The sequence below is a fragment of the Solanum tuberosum genome, unplaced genomic scaffold (assembly GCF_000226075.1).
Source record: "Solanum tuberosum cultivar DM 1-3 516 R44 unplaced genomic scaffold, SolTub_3.0 scf00241, whole genome shotgun sequence".
In the NCBI taxonomy this organism is placed as follows: domain Eukaryota; kingdom Viridiplantae; phylum Streptophyta; class Magnoliopsida; order Solanales; family Solanaceae; genus Solanum; species Solanum tuberosum.
The window spans coordinates 743,085-759,691 of record NW_006239165.1 but is presented as its reverse complement, the minus strand read 5'-3'; the positions used below and the strand labels follow the sequence as shown (position 1 = coordinate 759,691).

Below are 16,607 nucleotides of genomic sequence, written 5' to 3'. Positions count from 1 at the left end.
ATATATTAAAAAATGTTTTTAAAATTTGTAATTTAAAATAATTTTTAAATATTTATATGGCAGTAAACTAAAAGAGCCATTTTTTCATATTTAACTTTAATGTGTATGTTGTGGCCTGTGGGCATACGCCAAAATTTTTGGTCTAAAATAATTCTTAAATATATATGGCGGTAAACTAAAAAGGAAAGGGCACTAAAAGAGCCCCTTTTTTCATACTTGACTTTAAGATGCGTGTTGTGGGCGTCATGCTAAATTCCAGCAGCCAACTTTCTAAATTTGAATGGTGGGTGTGAATAAAAATAGGAGTAAATTTGACTAATTTCTTGTCTTGTAATAGATGTTCTATTGCTAACGCTAGGCCAGGGTCACACAACTCTCTACTTAGTATATTAGGTTAGAGAACAATTTGAATTTCTGAAAACTCACTCTACATTAGTAGAAAAGAATTTTATAAAAAAATTGTGTTAAAAGAAATTTGTATGCGATGGTAATAAGTACTGTAACAAACTTGTACTTCCTTGGTTGTGGTGGCATTGGAGTACTTATAAATAGTACTCCGTCTGTTTCTAATTACTTGTCCATTTTTCCTTTTATAGTTATCCCTAATTACTTGTCCATTTTGACAAATCAAGAAAGGACAAATTTTTTTACCTATTATACCCTCAATTAAATGATTAATTACTTTGAAAAATGTAAAACTTTTCATCCACTTCATAATAATAGGGGTAAAATGGTAAACTCACTATGTCATTAATTGTTTTCTTAATAGGTGTGTCAATTCAAAAGTAGACAAGTAATTAGGGACAGAGGGAGTAACAAACTTGTACAAGCTTATAATAGGAGTGTGATGGTGGTTGACAGTAATAGTTGGAATGGTTGATGTGATAGTGAGTAGTGACTACCGGTGGTTGTTGGTGATTGATAGCAGTGGTGATTGTTATGATTGGCACTAATGATGGTGATGGCTGACGATGATGGTTGTGTAAAAGTCATCTTTCAAAAAGACTTGCATAGTTTTGCCTTGCTTCAATCAGTCCAATTCATTTGTCAATCAACTCTTTCCTTCATAAGTGGAACCTCTAAAAGCACCAGCAGCAAAACTCACCTTTATAAGCCTTATGCTTCTCACATTTCACTGCTTCATATTAACATACTTGGCCATTGACACCTAAAATAACTTTATGGACCAGAGAAGTAGACAACAACGACAAGCCATTTCATTCGTCGAGTTGGATAAGCTTTAAACACTGACAAATGAAGAAGATATGTGAGAAAAAGTGGCATTCCATAATCCAATTCCTATGCATTTGCATTTCAGGACAGTATGCACTTTACATGTTCATACGAAAGGAACAATGAATTGATGTTCTTCCTAAGGGATCTTCATCATATAAGATGATATGGGGACTTAAACTGTCAAGAAAACAAGTATACTCAGAAGAAATCAATCTCAAAATAATTATCAGTAGGTTTCACATCAACACCTGGACCCGTTGTTGCTGGTGCTCTGGGCGCGTCATGTAGCACAAACGCCTTTGGTACATCTGGAGGACTAGCACACCGGATAAGTGCCCAATTAACGCTCTGAAAGAAAGGATGCTGTTTTATTTCTGTAGCACCCCGCCTATATGCTAGGCGATGCTGAGGCTCTTTCACAAGTAGACCTCTTATCAAGTCCCTTGCAGCAAAACTAACACTAGGTGATGAAGGGAATCTCAGGGGCTGGCCAACGACATTAAACAAGGTGGCTCTGTTGCCTGCTCCTTTAAAAGGTGTCTGCCCAAACAAGAGCTCATAGAGAAAGATCCCGAAAGTCCACCAATCAACGGCACTACCATGCCCCTCGCCTTTAATGATTTCTGGAGCAAGGTACTCATGTGTTCCCACAAAAGACATGGATCGAGCATTTGTCGGTTCAGCCATGAGCTCTGGAAGCGGGCTCACTTGATTGTGCATCTCAGATTTCTGTTTCGTCTTCTTTCCTTTCTTGGGCCTTAGGAAACGCGGTGAAAAACATGCAGGCTGGATGACACAAGATGGCTCAATACAAGCAGGCTGGACACAGTATGATGAAGTCTTCGACTCTAAGCTTGAATTTGAGGATTTAACCAATGTTGGACTCACAGCACACCTCAAGGAGAGGTCAAAATCAGACAGCATTATATGGCCATCTTCTCGAACCAAAACATTCTCTGGCTTAAGATCTCGATAAATGATTCCAAGCATGTGCAGGTATTCTAGAGCAAGGAGAATTTCTGCTACATAAAACCTATACTCCAAACAACAACATAACAAGAGCAAGTTAACATCACTGATCAAGATGCATGGGCACCTTCGTAAATTTTGTCCATGATATGGAAAACAACAAACAAATCTTGAGTAGAGAAAACCACTCCATTATCCATGGCACTCTAGCAGAGATAATAACCAACACTACAAACTTTATGCCAATCAGTTTTCATTTCTTAACCGAATGATTTACTGATGAATATTAACATGTATATTGGAAAATAATATAATGTAAATGCAGTAATTGCATAATGGATAAAAGACAAGGATCCAGTTTGAGCTCAATGTTTAATAAAAGTGAAGAAAGCTAGATAGAATAAGCAATCTGTTTAACTCAATTCACGTCAAGCTAGATAGAATAAGCAATTTGTTTAACTCAATTCACGTCAAGGCAAACAAATGGAGTAGAAACAAGTGAACTGTGACGAGCATAGTGCAGGATATCTCAGCTCTCATCATCAGGTTTGAACTGTAAGACCACTATATGCTACAGAAGTAGCAAAAAAAATAATATTCTAGCCATACTACAATTTATCCAGGACCTCCCTTGTGCCAAAGATGAATAGGAATTCCAATTTAATAGGGTTTCTTGAGACCCCCTTATATCATGATATATGCAGGTTTCAAGAAAGAAAATTTGTTAACATAGCCAAAAACAATCAAATATGATAGAGACCGGTTTATTGGGAAATCAATGTAACGTACTTTGATCATTAAGATTGCAGCAAGAACTAACTTATTGACCGTGAAACCTACAGATCAAAGATGTCCTGAATATATAGATATATGGACAAAATAAAACACAGATCAAAGATGCCCTGAATATGTAGATATATGGACAAAACAAGACACTTCCAGCTGAAAGGAGATTTAAGTAAAATAGCTACAACATCAACAACTATGCATTTCAGAAACTAGCCTAACCTGGCAGCATGCTCGGGAAAAAACTTTCCTGGCTGTCTTTGCCGAAGTGCATGTAAATCTCCTCCAGGGCAGAATTCCATCACCAAGCAAGAAAATTTGTCTGTTTCAAAGTGTGAATATAGTGTTGGTAGAAAAGGATGATCCAGAGACTGTAGTATCTCTCTTTCTGTCTGAGCTCTTACAGTTTTCTTGCGACTCTCTAGAGCTGCATTGTCCATCACTTTCATGGCAAAATAATCTCTTGTGCCAATCAACTCAGCTAGAAAAACATTTCCTATATCACCACCTCCCAATCTCTTCAGAAGTCTGAAATGGTTGAAGCCCAGTGTTCCATCAATAGATCTAATGGCTTGAATTGCATCCCACCTTGTATCATTTGCCTGATGTGGTTTATACATTGTACTGCCGACACTAGTAGAGCTGCTTTCATCACTAATATCACTACCTGTGCTGCCTCTGTAGAAACTTGTTTTTCTGCTATCACTGATATCGCACAAGTTGCTAACATCACCACTTCCACCAGACTTGCCCATGCTGCTAGCACATTCACTGATGACTTCTGTAGTGGTGAAACTTTGTTTGGGTTCTATGTACTGTGTGGCAGTATAAAAGCTATTCTGTGGACTAGGACAATAGCTTATTCCAGATTGAGATGTCAACTGACCATTTAGAAGGTCAGCATCTCCTCTGGCAACAGCATGTAACATAAAATCCTTGCGTTCCACATAGCCACCTGACGTAGTGTGCTTGTTATCATGAAGTGGATCCTTAATAGATGATTTGGTTTCAAAGATTAATACGCGGTCCAGTGAACATTCTTCTGATGGTTGATCAAGAGCATCTTCTATTCTCTGACACTCTTTTCCTTTAGTCGATTCAGAATAGTGTCTCCTCGAGTCAGAGACATCATCCCTCTTTATACGATCACTGGATGATTTATGCGAACTCTTAGAAGCAGCCACCGACCCTGTTGGGGTATCAGTTGGCTTTGACCCAATATCAATAGCTATTGGATCGAAGGACAACTCTTTACATCTAGATTGTCTCATTGATGTAGGATGGGGAGGACGACTTGTCCTGGAAGCTGAAGATGTATTACCCTTAATAGCAGTGAAGGGAGTGCGACTGTTTGGCAAGGAACTGATTCCTTCAACAAGTGACTCCATTATTCTCTTCCACCTAGACACATCCATTGTACCACAAAAAGTGAGAGTATTAGCTTATGTTACTCTATGAGACAAAATAAGCACTTAAAGCCATGTAGAACAAAGTATTTTTTCTAATAAGTAATAATTCTGGAATCGGTTCTATTACCAGCAAAAAAATTCTTAAACAAACCGGAAGGAATCTTTGGCAAAGAAACTAATAAACTGGTAACTAATCAATCTATCAACTACGTCTCAATACTTAACTTGTAACTAATCAATCAATCAACTACGTCTCAATACTTAACATGTAACTAATCACTCAATCAACTCCATCTCAATACTTCACTTGTAACTAGTCAATCAATCAACAACGTCTCAATACAAAACTAGTTGGAGTCAATGATCTCTGTATGAACACTATACTTAAACTAATACACTCTATTCCAGTTCAACAACCAATCTCTGTTCGAACTCCCTTTACTTGTAGGAGTACATCTTGGATTCGTTCATTACAATCAATGCTTTAAAATCAAACATAACTTCAACTACACAATTGCATGACAGTAGATATCAAAGATCTTTCACACCAGACATTACATTATCAATTAAGTTACTTCCTAAATCCAGGAAAGAACATACACCAAAAAAGGCATAAACTTTAACACTTCTTGCATGGTTCTCTGAAGTTTCCTTCTTTACTTATTCCCACAATTCCACAAGAATCATCAAAACAGATAAACAAACAAATTACAGAAAAAGGGGTTCTTGATTATTACCTGATTAAAGAAATGAGACCCAGAAATTTAATCTTTCATTACTGTTGAGACCCTTTCAAGAACTCGCTCCAAAAGTGAAACAATCTTTACTCTATAACTCCTTTTTCAGATCCGATCGAAATAAAAAAAAATACAAGAAAGATGGTAAGTAATATACTCCAATTTTCTGGTGAATTAGTGAGTTGGGGTTTTAGTGGGGTAATGGGGTTTGAAGAGACATTAACAATGGAGAAGAAAAAGAAGAAAGACAAGAAAAGGAGAGAAAGTTGTATGAATGAAAGAATGAAAGAAAACTAAGAAGCAAAGCAAAAGACAGAGAAACAAAGCAAAGCTAAAGCAAATTGATTCGAGAAAAGCTGTCTTCACCTTTAAGAGAAATTATATATATAAAAAAAAATGTTACTATAATTCTCTTTGTGCTTTACCTTTCAACTCCTTTTCTTGCTTCTTATACTGAACTGGGAGTAGTAGTATAGAAAGCTTTCTTCTTTATCGTAAAATACAAAAATATGTATACTGTAACTTAGCACTCTGTGTGTGAGAGAGAAAGCTGGAAAAATGCATATTAATATTTGCATTAGAAAACATTGGACAACTTTTATTCAGAGTACGGAGAGCAATTAAGCCAGCTATATGGATATCCTTATTAAAATTCCATTTTAAGCCGACTAGGCTATAGTCGAGTTGATTGAACAAAGATCTTCTGAATGATTTATTTTAGGTTTGGTATTATTAGTATTTTTTTAGTCGAGTTTGCAATACGTGAGTTTGTTAATGTAATTTATGTTTGTTAGTGATTTATGATTTTTATATTGAAATGAAGTCTACCTCGAGAGCAAATGAAAGATAGTGATCAGGATTTGTAATTATGAAAAAAATAGTATTTTGATCAAACTCATTTTAATTAGCTTATAGAGAACTATTTTTATGTTGTTAGTTTAGCAGGACTTTTCGATACAAGTTGATTTTCTTGTACGAGCTTGTTAATGCAATTTATATTTATCTGGTGATTTGCGAATTGCTACATTTAAATGAAGTTTACCTAGAAAGCACATGAAAGATAGCGACTATGATTCTTTATAGCTAGCAAAAAACAATTTGAACTCATTTTAATTAGCACATAGAGAGCTATTTTTATGTTGTTAATTTAGTAGGACATTCCAATTAAAGTTGAAATAGATGATTGATTTGTGGAAAAAAATAAGAAGAAGAAATTGGATCATTTTTTAGATTTTGTTTATTTTTTCAAAAGCCATATAAAATACAAGAAATTACTTTTTAGATAATATAATATTTTAATTTAATATTTATTTATATATTGCTTAACATTACTCAGAGAATATTAGACTATCTTCTAAAGTTGACATAAATTTACAAAAAATTGTATCATAATCCGACATTTTCTTGCTTTACTTTAGTTAAAAGTTTATTAAAATCAGTCTCTCTCTACCTTCACAAGATAGGATAAAGATCTGCGTACAAATTTCACTTGTAAAACTACACTAAATAAGTAATATTAGTGTTAATCTAACATATTCTCATAAACTAATTTTTAGTTTGCTAAAAAAAATGAACGGTAATCTAAAAAATTAATAAATCATATGAGAAATTAAAAATATATATTAAATAATTGTCTCAAAAGAAACAACCGGCAAAAAATTGATGGAATAGATTATATATTACCCACAGACCAAAGTAGTTAGTATTTCATATAGAGAAATAGTGCTAGTCCTTTGGCCAATGTGTTTTAAACTATTTAACATTTTTAGAAAATATGAAGTCATTTATTACTTTTTTAAAAAGACATTTGCATTATTTTTTTCTCTAATTTGAAGATGTGTGAACAAAAAATTTAATCTAAAGTTCTAAGCCATATATAAGTATTAAACTAAATTCACATAGACGAAAATCCTTCCACACCCTAAATTGCAAGCAATTTTGGAATTTCAGTTGGGACTTAGAAATAAAAAATGCCAATTACTTATTTTCGTTTTTTTTTTTTTTTGCTAAAACAAAACCTATTTTTATTTATTCATTAATCGCTAAAGTCTTCTCATCGCATTTTAATGGAGTAATAATTTAAACAGCAAAAAAAAATTATGGTTTGCAAACGTCTAAATTTTATCTATATGAGAAACTAAAAGAATCCATTTACTTAAAATGAGTAAAAAAAACTTTTTAGCTTAATTAATGCGTATAGAATGAATTTTTTTATCATCTAATTTAGGATAGACGAAGTATTTAAAAATGCATTTTTGGTTTTCATTTAATTTAATCATAAGTCTAAAATTCAACCTTTATATATGACCAAGAAATCCTCTTTTAAAGTAATATAAAAATATAAAATTTTAAGAAAGAATCATTAACGAAATAAATATTGATTCCTTAAAATATAAAACTTCTACTATTTCAAATGCAATATGATTAGTCCTTGATGGGACAATTCACTGAATTCTAATAATCATAAATAGCTCAAACATTTTTTTGTTGCTCCAACTGTAATTTCATTACTCCTAATGGTTGATAATTTAAATTATGTGGATCAACATTTTAAAATATATATTTTTATTGTATCAATATAACAAAAAATGACAACTTATAATATTTTTGTATACTTTTTTAAATATTTAAATTTTATTTTAAAAATATTAAATTGATCATATTTAATTTTATTTCAAATATTGGTCAAATTGAATTTTTAGAATTAAAAAATAGTATCACATAAATTAAAATAGAACGGTCTACTGAATTAACATGTCCCATTTGGAATAAACTTGTTATTTGTATGATAAATAACAATAACGAAAGCAAAAGGACATAAGAAAATTTATTTGTGTTCGCCACATGTGTCAAATCAATAAATACATTATTCTTCTTTTACATATGATTAATTAATATATATTTTTAATAATTAATTAATTGAAACTCAAAAACATTTACTACTATTGCGGAGGCTTCACATGCACGCATGTGACATACTAGAACCGCCGCATGTGCACCGCCGGTCAATATTCTCCGGTCATTAAAGGGTTATCCATTTAACTAATCTTTGTTTAAGGCAAGTTAATCCTAGATATTGAAGGTAATCGAATTGATTGAGCAAGTGATCTTTCAAATGAGGGGTCACAAAAGTCGCACAAAATTTACGTAGTACTCACTATGTCCCTAATTACTTGTCAAATTTTCCTTTTTTACTTGTCATTTTGACAAATCAAGAAATGAATTATTTTTTACATATTATACCCTCAATTAATTACTTTGAAAAAAGTATAACTTATTGAAAATCTAAATTTTTAATTCATCCATTTTATAATTAATTGGGGTAAAATGATAAACTCACTATGTCAATCATTATTTTTTTAATAGGTGTGTCAATTTAAAAGTGGACAAATAATTAGGGACCTTTGGCTCCCTAAAGACTAAAGAATTGGATAAAAAAAGGGGGGGACTTATGCAACGAAGAGAGTATGATATATCTTTTTAATGTGATTTACGAACTGTTAAACTAGAATGTTGCACACAGTTTGCCTAAAACAAATTATCTTTTTATTTAGTAAACTATTATACTAAATCGAGATTTACAAACGAATAAAAAAAAGAGATAGTAATAACCAAGTAATTGATTCTATAAGAACATAGGTCAACGCATAGGCAGCACGCCTAAATTTGTGCATCATTGTGGAATAATTATTGAATATTTACCTTAGTGTCTTCTTGTCCATCATGACCACAAGACAATTAATTACTCTATTTCTATAGTTTTCTTTCTTTTCTGGTCACCTAATAATGAGATTATGGCACGATTAAACGAGATATATTGGAATATATACTCCGTTAATTAACTATTCCCTCTGTCCCTAATTACTTGTCAACTTTTCCTTTTATAGTTGTTCCTAATTACTTGTCCATTTTGACAAATCAAGAATTAACAAATTGTTTTTACCTATTATACCCTCAATTAATTAGTTTAAAAAAGGTAGAACTTCTTGAAATTTAAATTTTTAATTCATCCACTTTATAATTAATAGAGGTAAAATGGTAAACTCACTATGTTAATCATTGTTTTCTTAATAAGTGTGCCAATTTAAAAGTGGACAAGTAATTAGGGACAACGGGAGTATTACTTTGTTATATTTAGGCTCGACACGCTCATTAAAAAACAACAATTGAATAATTATTTTACCATACTATTCCAATTAATTGATATTTTAGTACATAGGATTAGTTTTTGAAAAAATATTTAGAAAATAAGTAACTAATGCTAAAAATAAAACATGAAAAGGATAATTATCTTTTCTTGATACGTTAAAAATGATAAATAAAATTGATTTTTTCAATGAAATAATAAATAAGTAAAAATAAACAAATAGAATAAAAATTTTGAATTCATTTTTATCGTCATTTATTTTTGAAAAAGACATTTTATGTGCTTCGTCCATGCAGAAAATTAAGTGTACATGAATCATGATATAGGAGAACGCATTAATTATTACAAACATAAAATAAAAGTATGGCTGATAATATTTTTGATTTTTCAATTATTATAAATTCAGATATTAGTCTGATATCAAATTCAACATATTAAATATTCAATTAATTGAAATGTGAGCTTTTGATTTCTTGCATGTAAATATATATTGATAAATTATCATAATTATTAATTGTTTCACTTGAATATGTTATGTTAAGTTTGTTTGTATCACTACTGCATATTCAAAGATGGATTTTTAATAATATAGCGTCAAATTCTTTTGAACCCAGTATTTTTGCCCTAGAACATAAAAATTATTTAAATTACAACAAATGATAGATAAAACTTACAACTTTAAAAATATCAATATAAGAAGCTTACATATTGAGCCAAAATATTTAATCTTGAATCTACTTCTATATATCCTCCTTTTCGTTATCCCTTCTAGGAATTCTCACCACTTTCACTCCTTTGATGAATTTAAAATCTTAAGATTAAAGATAGAAGACGATTACTATCCAAACAACTACTGTTATTTGATCCACCTCACTCTAACTATATTTGACCGTAATATAATTTTATAAATAATCAAAAATAAACTTTACATATTACTTAAACGATATAGAAAAGTTATTATCCTATAAAAATATTTTCTCCATATGAAAGAGATTAAAATTTTAATTTAGCAATTGATGATTCATTAGTAAATGTAAAGACATGGTGCATGCCCTGCCCTATCACGCGTTGGAAAAGAGAAGAGACAGTGTGTGCCACAATGTCTGCAATCAAGCATGCATGCTTATCTCAATCAACATCATTATCCTTTCCATTAATAGGAAATCAGATCATCGTTATTTATAAATTGAATAGCAGAAAATAATATTTTTATATTAAAAATAAACATAATTTTAATATTTTTTTTGGTAATTTACGTACAAATAAATTCTACGGCCTACGGGACTTCCCCTCTGCTATAAAAATATCATCTATCTTGTTTTTTAAGTATGAAAATTTATTAATTTCTTTGTAAGACATATTTCTTTTTTTAGGGAAATGCGTCTAAGAAAAGTCGAAACTACTGACATATTCTCTCGATTTGGTTTGATTTGATTTTCAATGTGAATAAATGATGATATTTGGTTTGATTCTATATTCTAAAAAAATCAAATTGAATATATAAATATACTAATTTATAATTTGTCATGACTATAAATATGTTTTTGTGGTGATGTTTCTTTTTTGGTAGGATTTTTGTGGAGATGTTGTACATACTTTTATTCATTAAATTGTTGTATAGACATGCTAACATGTTTTCTCTACTGTTTGCTTGTATATATTGAAGTATTTAGGAATGATTTATTTATATTATTAAGGTTATATAACTTTTTGAAAAATATATATAAATGTGAGATTGTTGTTTTATCAACAAAAGATAAATAATTGTCATATTTTAAAGTGAAATATTTCACGTATAGATATTTTGATAGAAAATAGGTTTATCAATCTGTTTGATTTCTGATAGACATGGACCACTATATGAGACATTGTGTATTTAGTTGATAAATACATTCCAACAAGCATAATCAGTTTGATTTTAAGGTAGACCAAAACAAATATAAAATTGAACCGTGAATATTAATTTAAGGACTTCAAAATTTAAATAATGGAAAAAAATAAATTTAAATGAACAGTAGCAATATAAAAAGAAAAAAAGGTATTCATTCTACTTCTAATGTAATACTCCCTCCATTTCATATTAATTGAATTTTTCAGGCATTTTTTATTTTTCAAATTAATTTAATTCTTCAATTTTCAAGACTACTTTTAGAGTGTTCTTCCAATTTTACCCTTCATTTGGATTTTCAATGTGATGACTTCAATAAATTTGACAATAATTAATAAGGGTAAAAATGAAAAACTATGTTCAATTTATGTCTTAATCTACTTTTCTTAAAGGGTGTGAAACACTTCAAAAATTCAATTAATATGAAATGGAGGGAGTAGTATATTATAGGGATCTGATTAATATCTAAGGTTTAGCCAACGTTAGGATTTTCTTGGGCCTTGTGGTGTAGTAAATTCATGTGTTAATATATTCATGAATCTTATTTATGAGTTGTTATCAATATTTGAGGCATTTGACCATTTAAATTAGTAGTGATAAAGAAGCGGTAGAAATTGAATATAAAACGAGTTGAACGGATTAGATCAAACTAAATGAAATATCTAATTCCTTTATATTTAAATACAGGTTTAAAATGAATTGAGTGATAAACAACATAAATATCTAAAAAAAAATTACAAGAGTGAAATTTGCTTACAAATCACGTCAAACATTTGAATAGTTTAACAAAATAAATAATCTTTTTAGATAATAAACACAAACCTAAACTCTTATTTGAAAGAAAAAAACCGTTTAATAAATAAAAATTGACAAATAAAAGATTTTTATATTGTTTTTAAATCAAAAAGAATTTCCAGCCTGAATTGTAAAGGAGAAAGAAATGGGTAAATAGCTATTTTTTGAACCGTTAGTTAAATTTTGGTCACTTCTTAGAGTCAATACGTTGACATCAGGGGCATTTTGGAGTCAAAAGGTTAACGAATGATATTTTTACACCAAATTCAATAGTTCAAGATATCTTAGATCCTTTTCTGTTTGAATAATCATATTTCTTAAAAATAATGAAACTTTCAATGCAACTTAAAATACAAATTTTAAACATTGCACAAAAAAAGAAAAAAAGGAAAAAGGACAAATATACTCCGAATTGACGTAAATGGTATGCATCTACCCTGCGTCATGCTTTTGGGACATTGGTGCCCCTGCCGTCCAAAAATTAGAGCGTATAGGTTGATAAGATTATGACACGTGTATGCCTGTTAATATAAAGGGTATATATGCTCTAATTTTTGAACGATAGGGACACCAATATCTCAAAAGTATAACGGAGACTATATTTGTCCTTTTTCGCAAGAAGAAAACTAACCAACGGAAAGTACATAGCTGAAATAAGGGCAAAAGCGGCAAAGAGGGTTGAATCAGAAGTTGATTGACCCGACAACCCGATGAAACCCGCCGGATCCCAAGTCAACAGTTCAATCCGTACGACGTCGTTTGAAGACAAATTATGAATCAATGAAGAGAGCAAAGGGTGTAGAGTAGATCCGATTTCGAAGAGAGAGAAAGGAGAAATTATCGACGCCGATGGAGACGATGGCGGATGCTGAGCCAGCGAAGGCGAAGCCTCGACCAATCATCCGCCTTGGCCTCTTCCTTATCTCTCACAGTTTCATTGTTAGGTTTACTCGCTTACTCTTTCTGTATCTAAACTTCAGACACTTTTTGAAGTAGTAAATTAAGCATATGAATGAGAGGTTTAAAGGTTTTGAGTTATTCACTGATTAATCTTGCATTTTGGTATGTATTCAGTGTGGCTTGCTGCGCAGCTGGTGTTTTTGCTCTGTTACTTTTGCCTGTTCTCGCTAAGAACACTTACATTTCCGAAAATGCCCTCATGCCTGGTTAGTTATCCTGCTATTCCTCATTTTTCTGCTGTGAAAGCACAAATTATCTCTTCAGAATCTCAAATTCCACTAATGTTAGATCACGAAAAATGTAAACGGTAGCTTGCCGTTATGGCATTGAGCTCTTGCAGGAATTTGCCCCTTGAGTTTTTGTAATGTGAGTTGGAATAAAGTTCAATTATTCAGTTTTAGAATGAATAGGGTTGAACAGAGTAGAGTGAATGTAGAGGATTGCATAGCCGAACAACTAATGTAGGATTGATTTGTAGTAGTTGATTGATTGATTGATAGAAAGCTAGTTTTATGCTTACCTTGTAAAATTTCCTTGTCCTTTCTATGAATGTCCAACTCTAGTGATTACTGCTATAAAAATTCTCCCCCTTAACCTTGGTTTGGACCATCATTTTGCAGGTTCTGCTAGTCCCATGATGTCGAATGATGATGTTTCACGGGCTAGAATGTTTGTGAACAAGGTCGTTAGCTTTGATTTCAAAACTGATAGCTCAAGCATGTATGTACTTGCCTCAACATTATTTTATGCCAAATATCTTTCCTTCATGTGTCCATGTTGCTTTCTTCTAATGTAGCTGAGATCCTTAGAAGAAACCACTTGACAAATGATAATTGAACATTGATTACTTGCTGACTGAGATTTTCTAATAAAACTATGATGTCCTTAATTTGGTGAGAAGTGTACACTTTCATTATCTCATGTAGGAGTACTCTTTCAAGATGATCACATGATAAGGAACTTCCTTTTCTATTTGTACTATTTTGGCGGGGAAAGCTAGATATAGCAAAGAGTCTTCGTGGTTTCCTTTACATGTTTTTGTGCCCTGAATAGCATTATGCAATTAAGGTTCTGACTGTTTACACCCCTCGTTTCTTATGTCTTCTTCTCCTTATTCGATAATGGAGCAAACAGAATCTTCAGACAATAACTTAATAGGGAAGCTTTTCACCAACATAAACCACTGTACATACATTGAGGTGTCTAAGGGGGGAGTAGGAAAAGTTTATTTGAGATCAGTAGTACCTTTGTAAGTCGTTATTTGTTTATCTCTACTTTTGACAGCCTAATTCTACTCTATATCTACATGTATATCTAAATCATTCCTTTGTTTCATGGATGTAGAGGAATCCAAGATTTGGTAGCACAACATATAACGGATTTGGGCGGTGAAGTTAATTTTCACAAGTTCCTACCTCAAGTGAATAAGTTTAACCCCCTGCATTTTTTCTCCAGTCCTGATCAAGGAATAGCTCAGGAGAATTATACTTGTTCATCATATGGTATCAATACAGTTGGATTTATAAGAGCTCCACGTGGTGATGGGAAGGAGGCTATTGTATTGGTGACCCCTTATAATTCTGTTAAGACCAGCATGGGCGAGGCTTTATCACTAGGTATTGCATACTCAATTTTCTCCCTGCTCACTCGAGTGACGTGGTTAGCTAAAGATATCATATGGCTTGCTGCGGATTCACAGCATGGGGAATATGCTGCAGTTGCTGCGTGGCTAAGAGAGTATCACACACCATCATTTGATGGTTCTGGAAGAAGTCTATTTGAATCAAATGCGAGTCCAACAACTGGAAGAAAGAGACCCAATGATTTTCTACGTGCTGGCACAATGGCTGCTGCCCTTGTCATAAAGGTTACAGATGGCAGTGAGAAAGCAGAGAGAGATGTTCTCAATTTATATGCTGAAGCATCCAATGGACAGATGCCAAACCTCGATCTGATCAATGTTGTGAACTATTTGGCTGTAAATGGGCAACGATTACGGGTGAAGGTTGAGAAATTAGGGCCATTGCTGGACTCTTGGTGGTTGAGAAGTTTGGCTGAACTGTTTCACAAACTGGGCACAGTGGCTAGAAGTTTGAATCCCCAATGGAACTTTGGTATTTCTGTTGCAGAATATATTGAAGGCACTGCTACACTTGCTAGCTCATTATATAATCAGGTATATACTTCAAAATGACACTTCTTTGTTAACACCTAAGAGGTAACACTTTTACTGGTACATGCTTTCAAAACATCCCATCCCCCCAAACCCTCTAGAAAACAGAATTGTGGCTTGTTGGTGGTTGGATTGTGTGTCCTTCCAGTTGATGGAGGCTACAAGTTTTAATCACAAAAAACATTTCAAAGTTAGAAAAATTAGTCTTTGTGAACGTTAGGTAAGTTACTCTGTTGGATTTCTGATCATATGTTGCAACTGTTACTTTATTTTAGGCACTGGGTGTTCCCACAGGTCCTCACGGTGTTTTTCGAGATTATCAAGTTGATGCCATTACTATGGAGATCTCAACAAAACGTGTAGCAAACTACAAAAACCGACCAAACGAGTTACTTTTGCAAGGTGGCAGGTCAGTACTCAATGCCCTTCTCTCCCCCAGTGTTATTATAAGCTACCTCTTAGTGACAAAAAGCATGCAAAGCGCAGGATTATTGCTACATGGGTGAATCCATTGTGCTTTAAGAGAAGTATGCATTTAGTCAATAATGATCCGAATAAGAATTGTTACCATTCTAAACAAGAAAAGGTGGATTCTTCAAATCTCAGTTGAAAAGATTAAAAAGTGAAGGGGAAGTTACCTTTATCTCAAAAAAAAAAAGATTAAAAAGTGAAGGGGAAAAATGACATTTTTCTATTTGAGTAATAGGATTCATCTCTCACGTATGATCGAAATTCGAACGTTATCTTTGTTGTCCTCTTATTCATCTAGTGTTTGTGACATTTATTCTTTTACCATTCATGTTCCTCTACTTCTTTTGATTCACTTATTCCTTTCCTTCAAATATATGACTTTCTTTTTCATCCAATGCGCAAGTCCTTTTCTGCCGCTACTTTGAGTTTCAGGGCTTCTCTTCTTCTTCCTTTTCCCCCAACTTTTTAGTAGATTACTAAAGTAATCTTATATGAAATTGAGTGCGGCAAATTAATTATTTTATGGTTAATTTATTGAAAAATGAAAAATCAACTGTGATTGATGTCATCTTTTGATGCCTTCTTGAAATCATATGTAAGGTGTTTCTTTGAGGAGTTGGAATAAATATTGTCATTTTCGTATGTTGGAGGTTTAATGAGTTAGTAACATTAATTTCAACTTAATTATAACAAATACTGTAATTATTTTATGTTTGCATTACTCTGAAGAAGCGTGATCTTCACTTCTTACCAATTTTAATGCTTAACCCTCACAAAATGTTCAATGTTATCTTACTTTCTGTGGATAAACCTTATTTTTTTCAAGGTTTATTTAAACTCTTTTGAAAGGACAAAAATGGACTCATCAAGTATAAAAAAAAGGACAAAATGGGATAAGGAATGCTATTACTAGAGAGGGGATGGTCATTTTAGGGCATCCCCTGAACAGAAAAGGGAGGGCCAATTTGGAACGCTAGAAGTGGTTTTTTGTTTGCTAATAATTGGAAATCCACCCCCCCCCCCCCCCCCCTCTCCT

General features: G+C 32.4%; 2 protein-coding genes across 3 annotated transcripts in view; one reads left to right on the top strand and one right to left on the bottom strand.

The window, feature by feature from the left end:
- Positions 1-1,261: 1,261 nt before the first annotated feature.
- On the bottom strand, positions 1,262-5,706 carry LOC102579017 (serine/threonine-protein kinase D6PKL1-like). Its single transcript, XM_006357140.2, has 3 exons — positions 5,138-5,706; positions 3,214-4,392; positions 1,262-2,269 (listed from the first exon to the last, which is right to left on the bottom strand). The coding sequence occupies exons 2-3, from the start codon at positions 4,377-4,379 to the stop codon at positions 1,435-1,437; spliced, it is 2,001 nt and encodes a 666-aa protein (XP_006357202.2). The 5' UTR covers positions 4,380-4,392; positions 5,138-5,706; the 3' UTR covers positions 1,262-1,434.
- Positions 5,707-12,653: 6,947 nt separating this feature from the next.
- The window catches only part of LOC102591704 (glycosylphosphatidylinositol anchor attachment 1 protein), a 5,324-nt gene continuing 1,370 nt past the window's right edge, over positions 12,654-16,607 (top strand). Inside the window, exons 1-5 of one of the 2 annotated variants that reach the window (XM_006357096.2) lie at positions 12,654-12,911; positions 13,042-13,133; positions 13,548-13,647; positions 14,272-15,103; positions 15,376-15,509. In XM_006357096.2, coding sequence (XP_006357158.1) covers positions 12,817-12,911; positions 13,042-13,133; positions 13,548-13,647; positions 14,272-15,103; positions 15,376-15,509 — 1,253 coding nt within the window. In that variant the 5' untranslated portion in view covers positions 12,654-12,816. Of the gene's footprint in view, positions 12,912-13,041; positions 13,134-13,547; positions 13,648-14,033; positions 14,177-14,271; positions 15,104-15,375; positions 15,510-16,607 lie in introns of those variants that run through there. The other variant, XM_006357097.2, reaches the window with a different exon arrangement.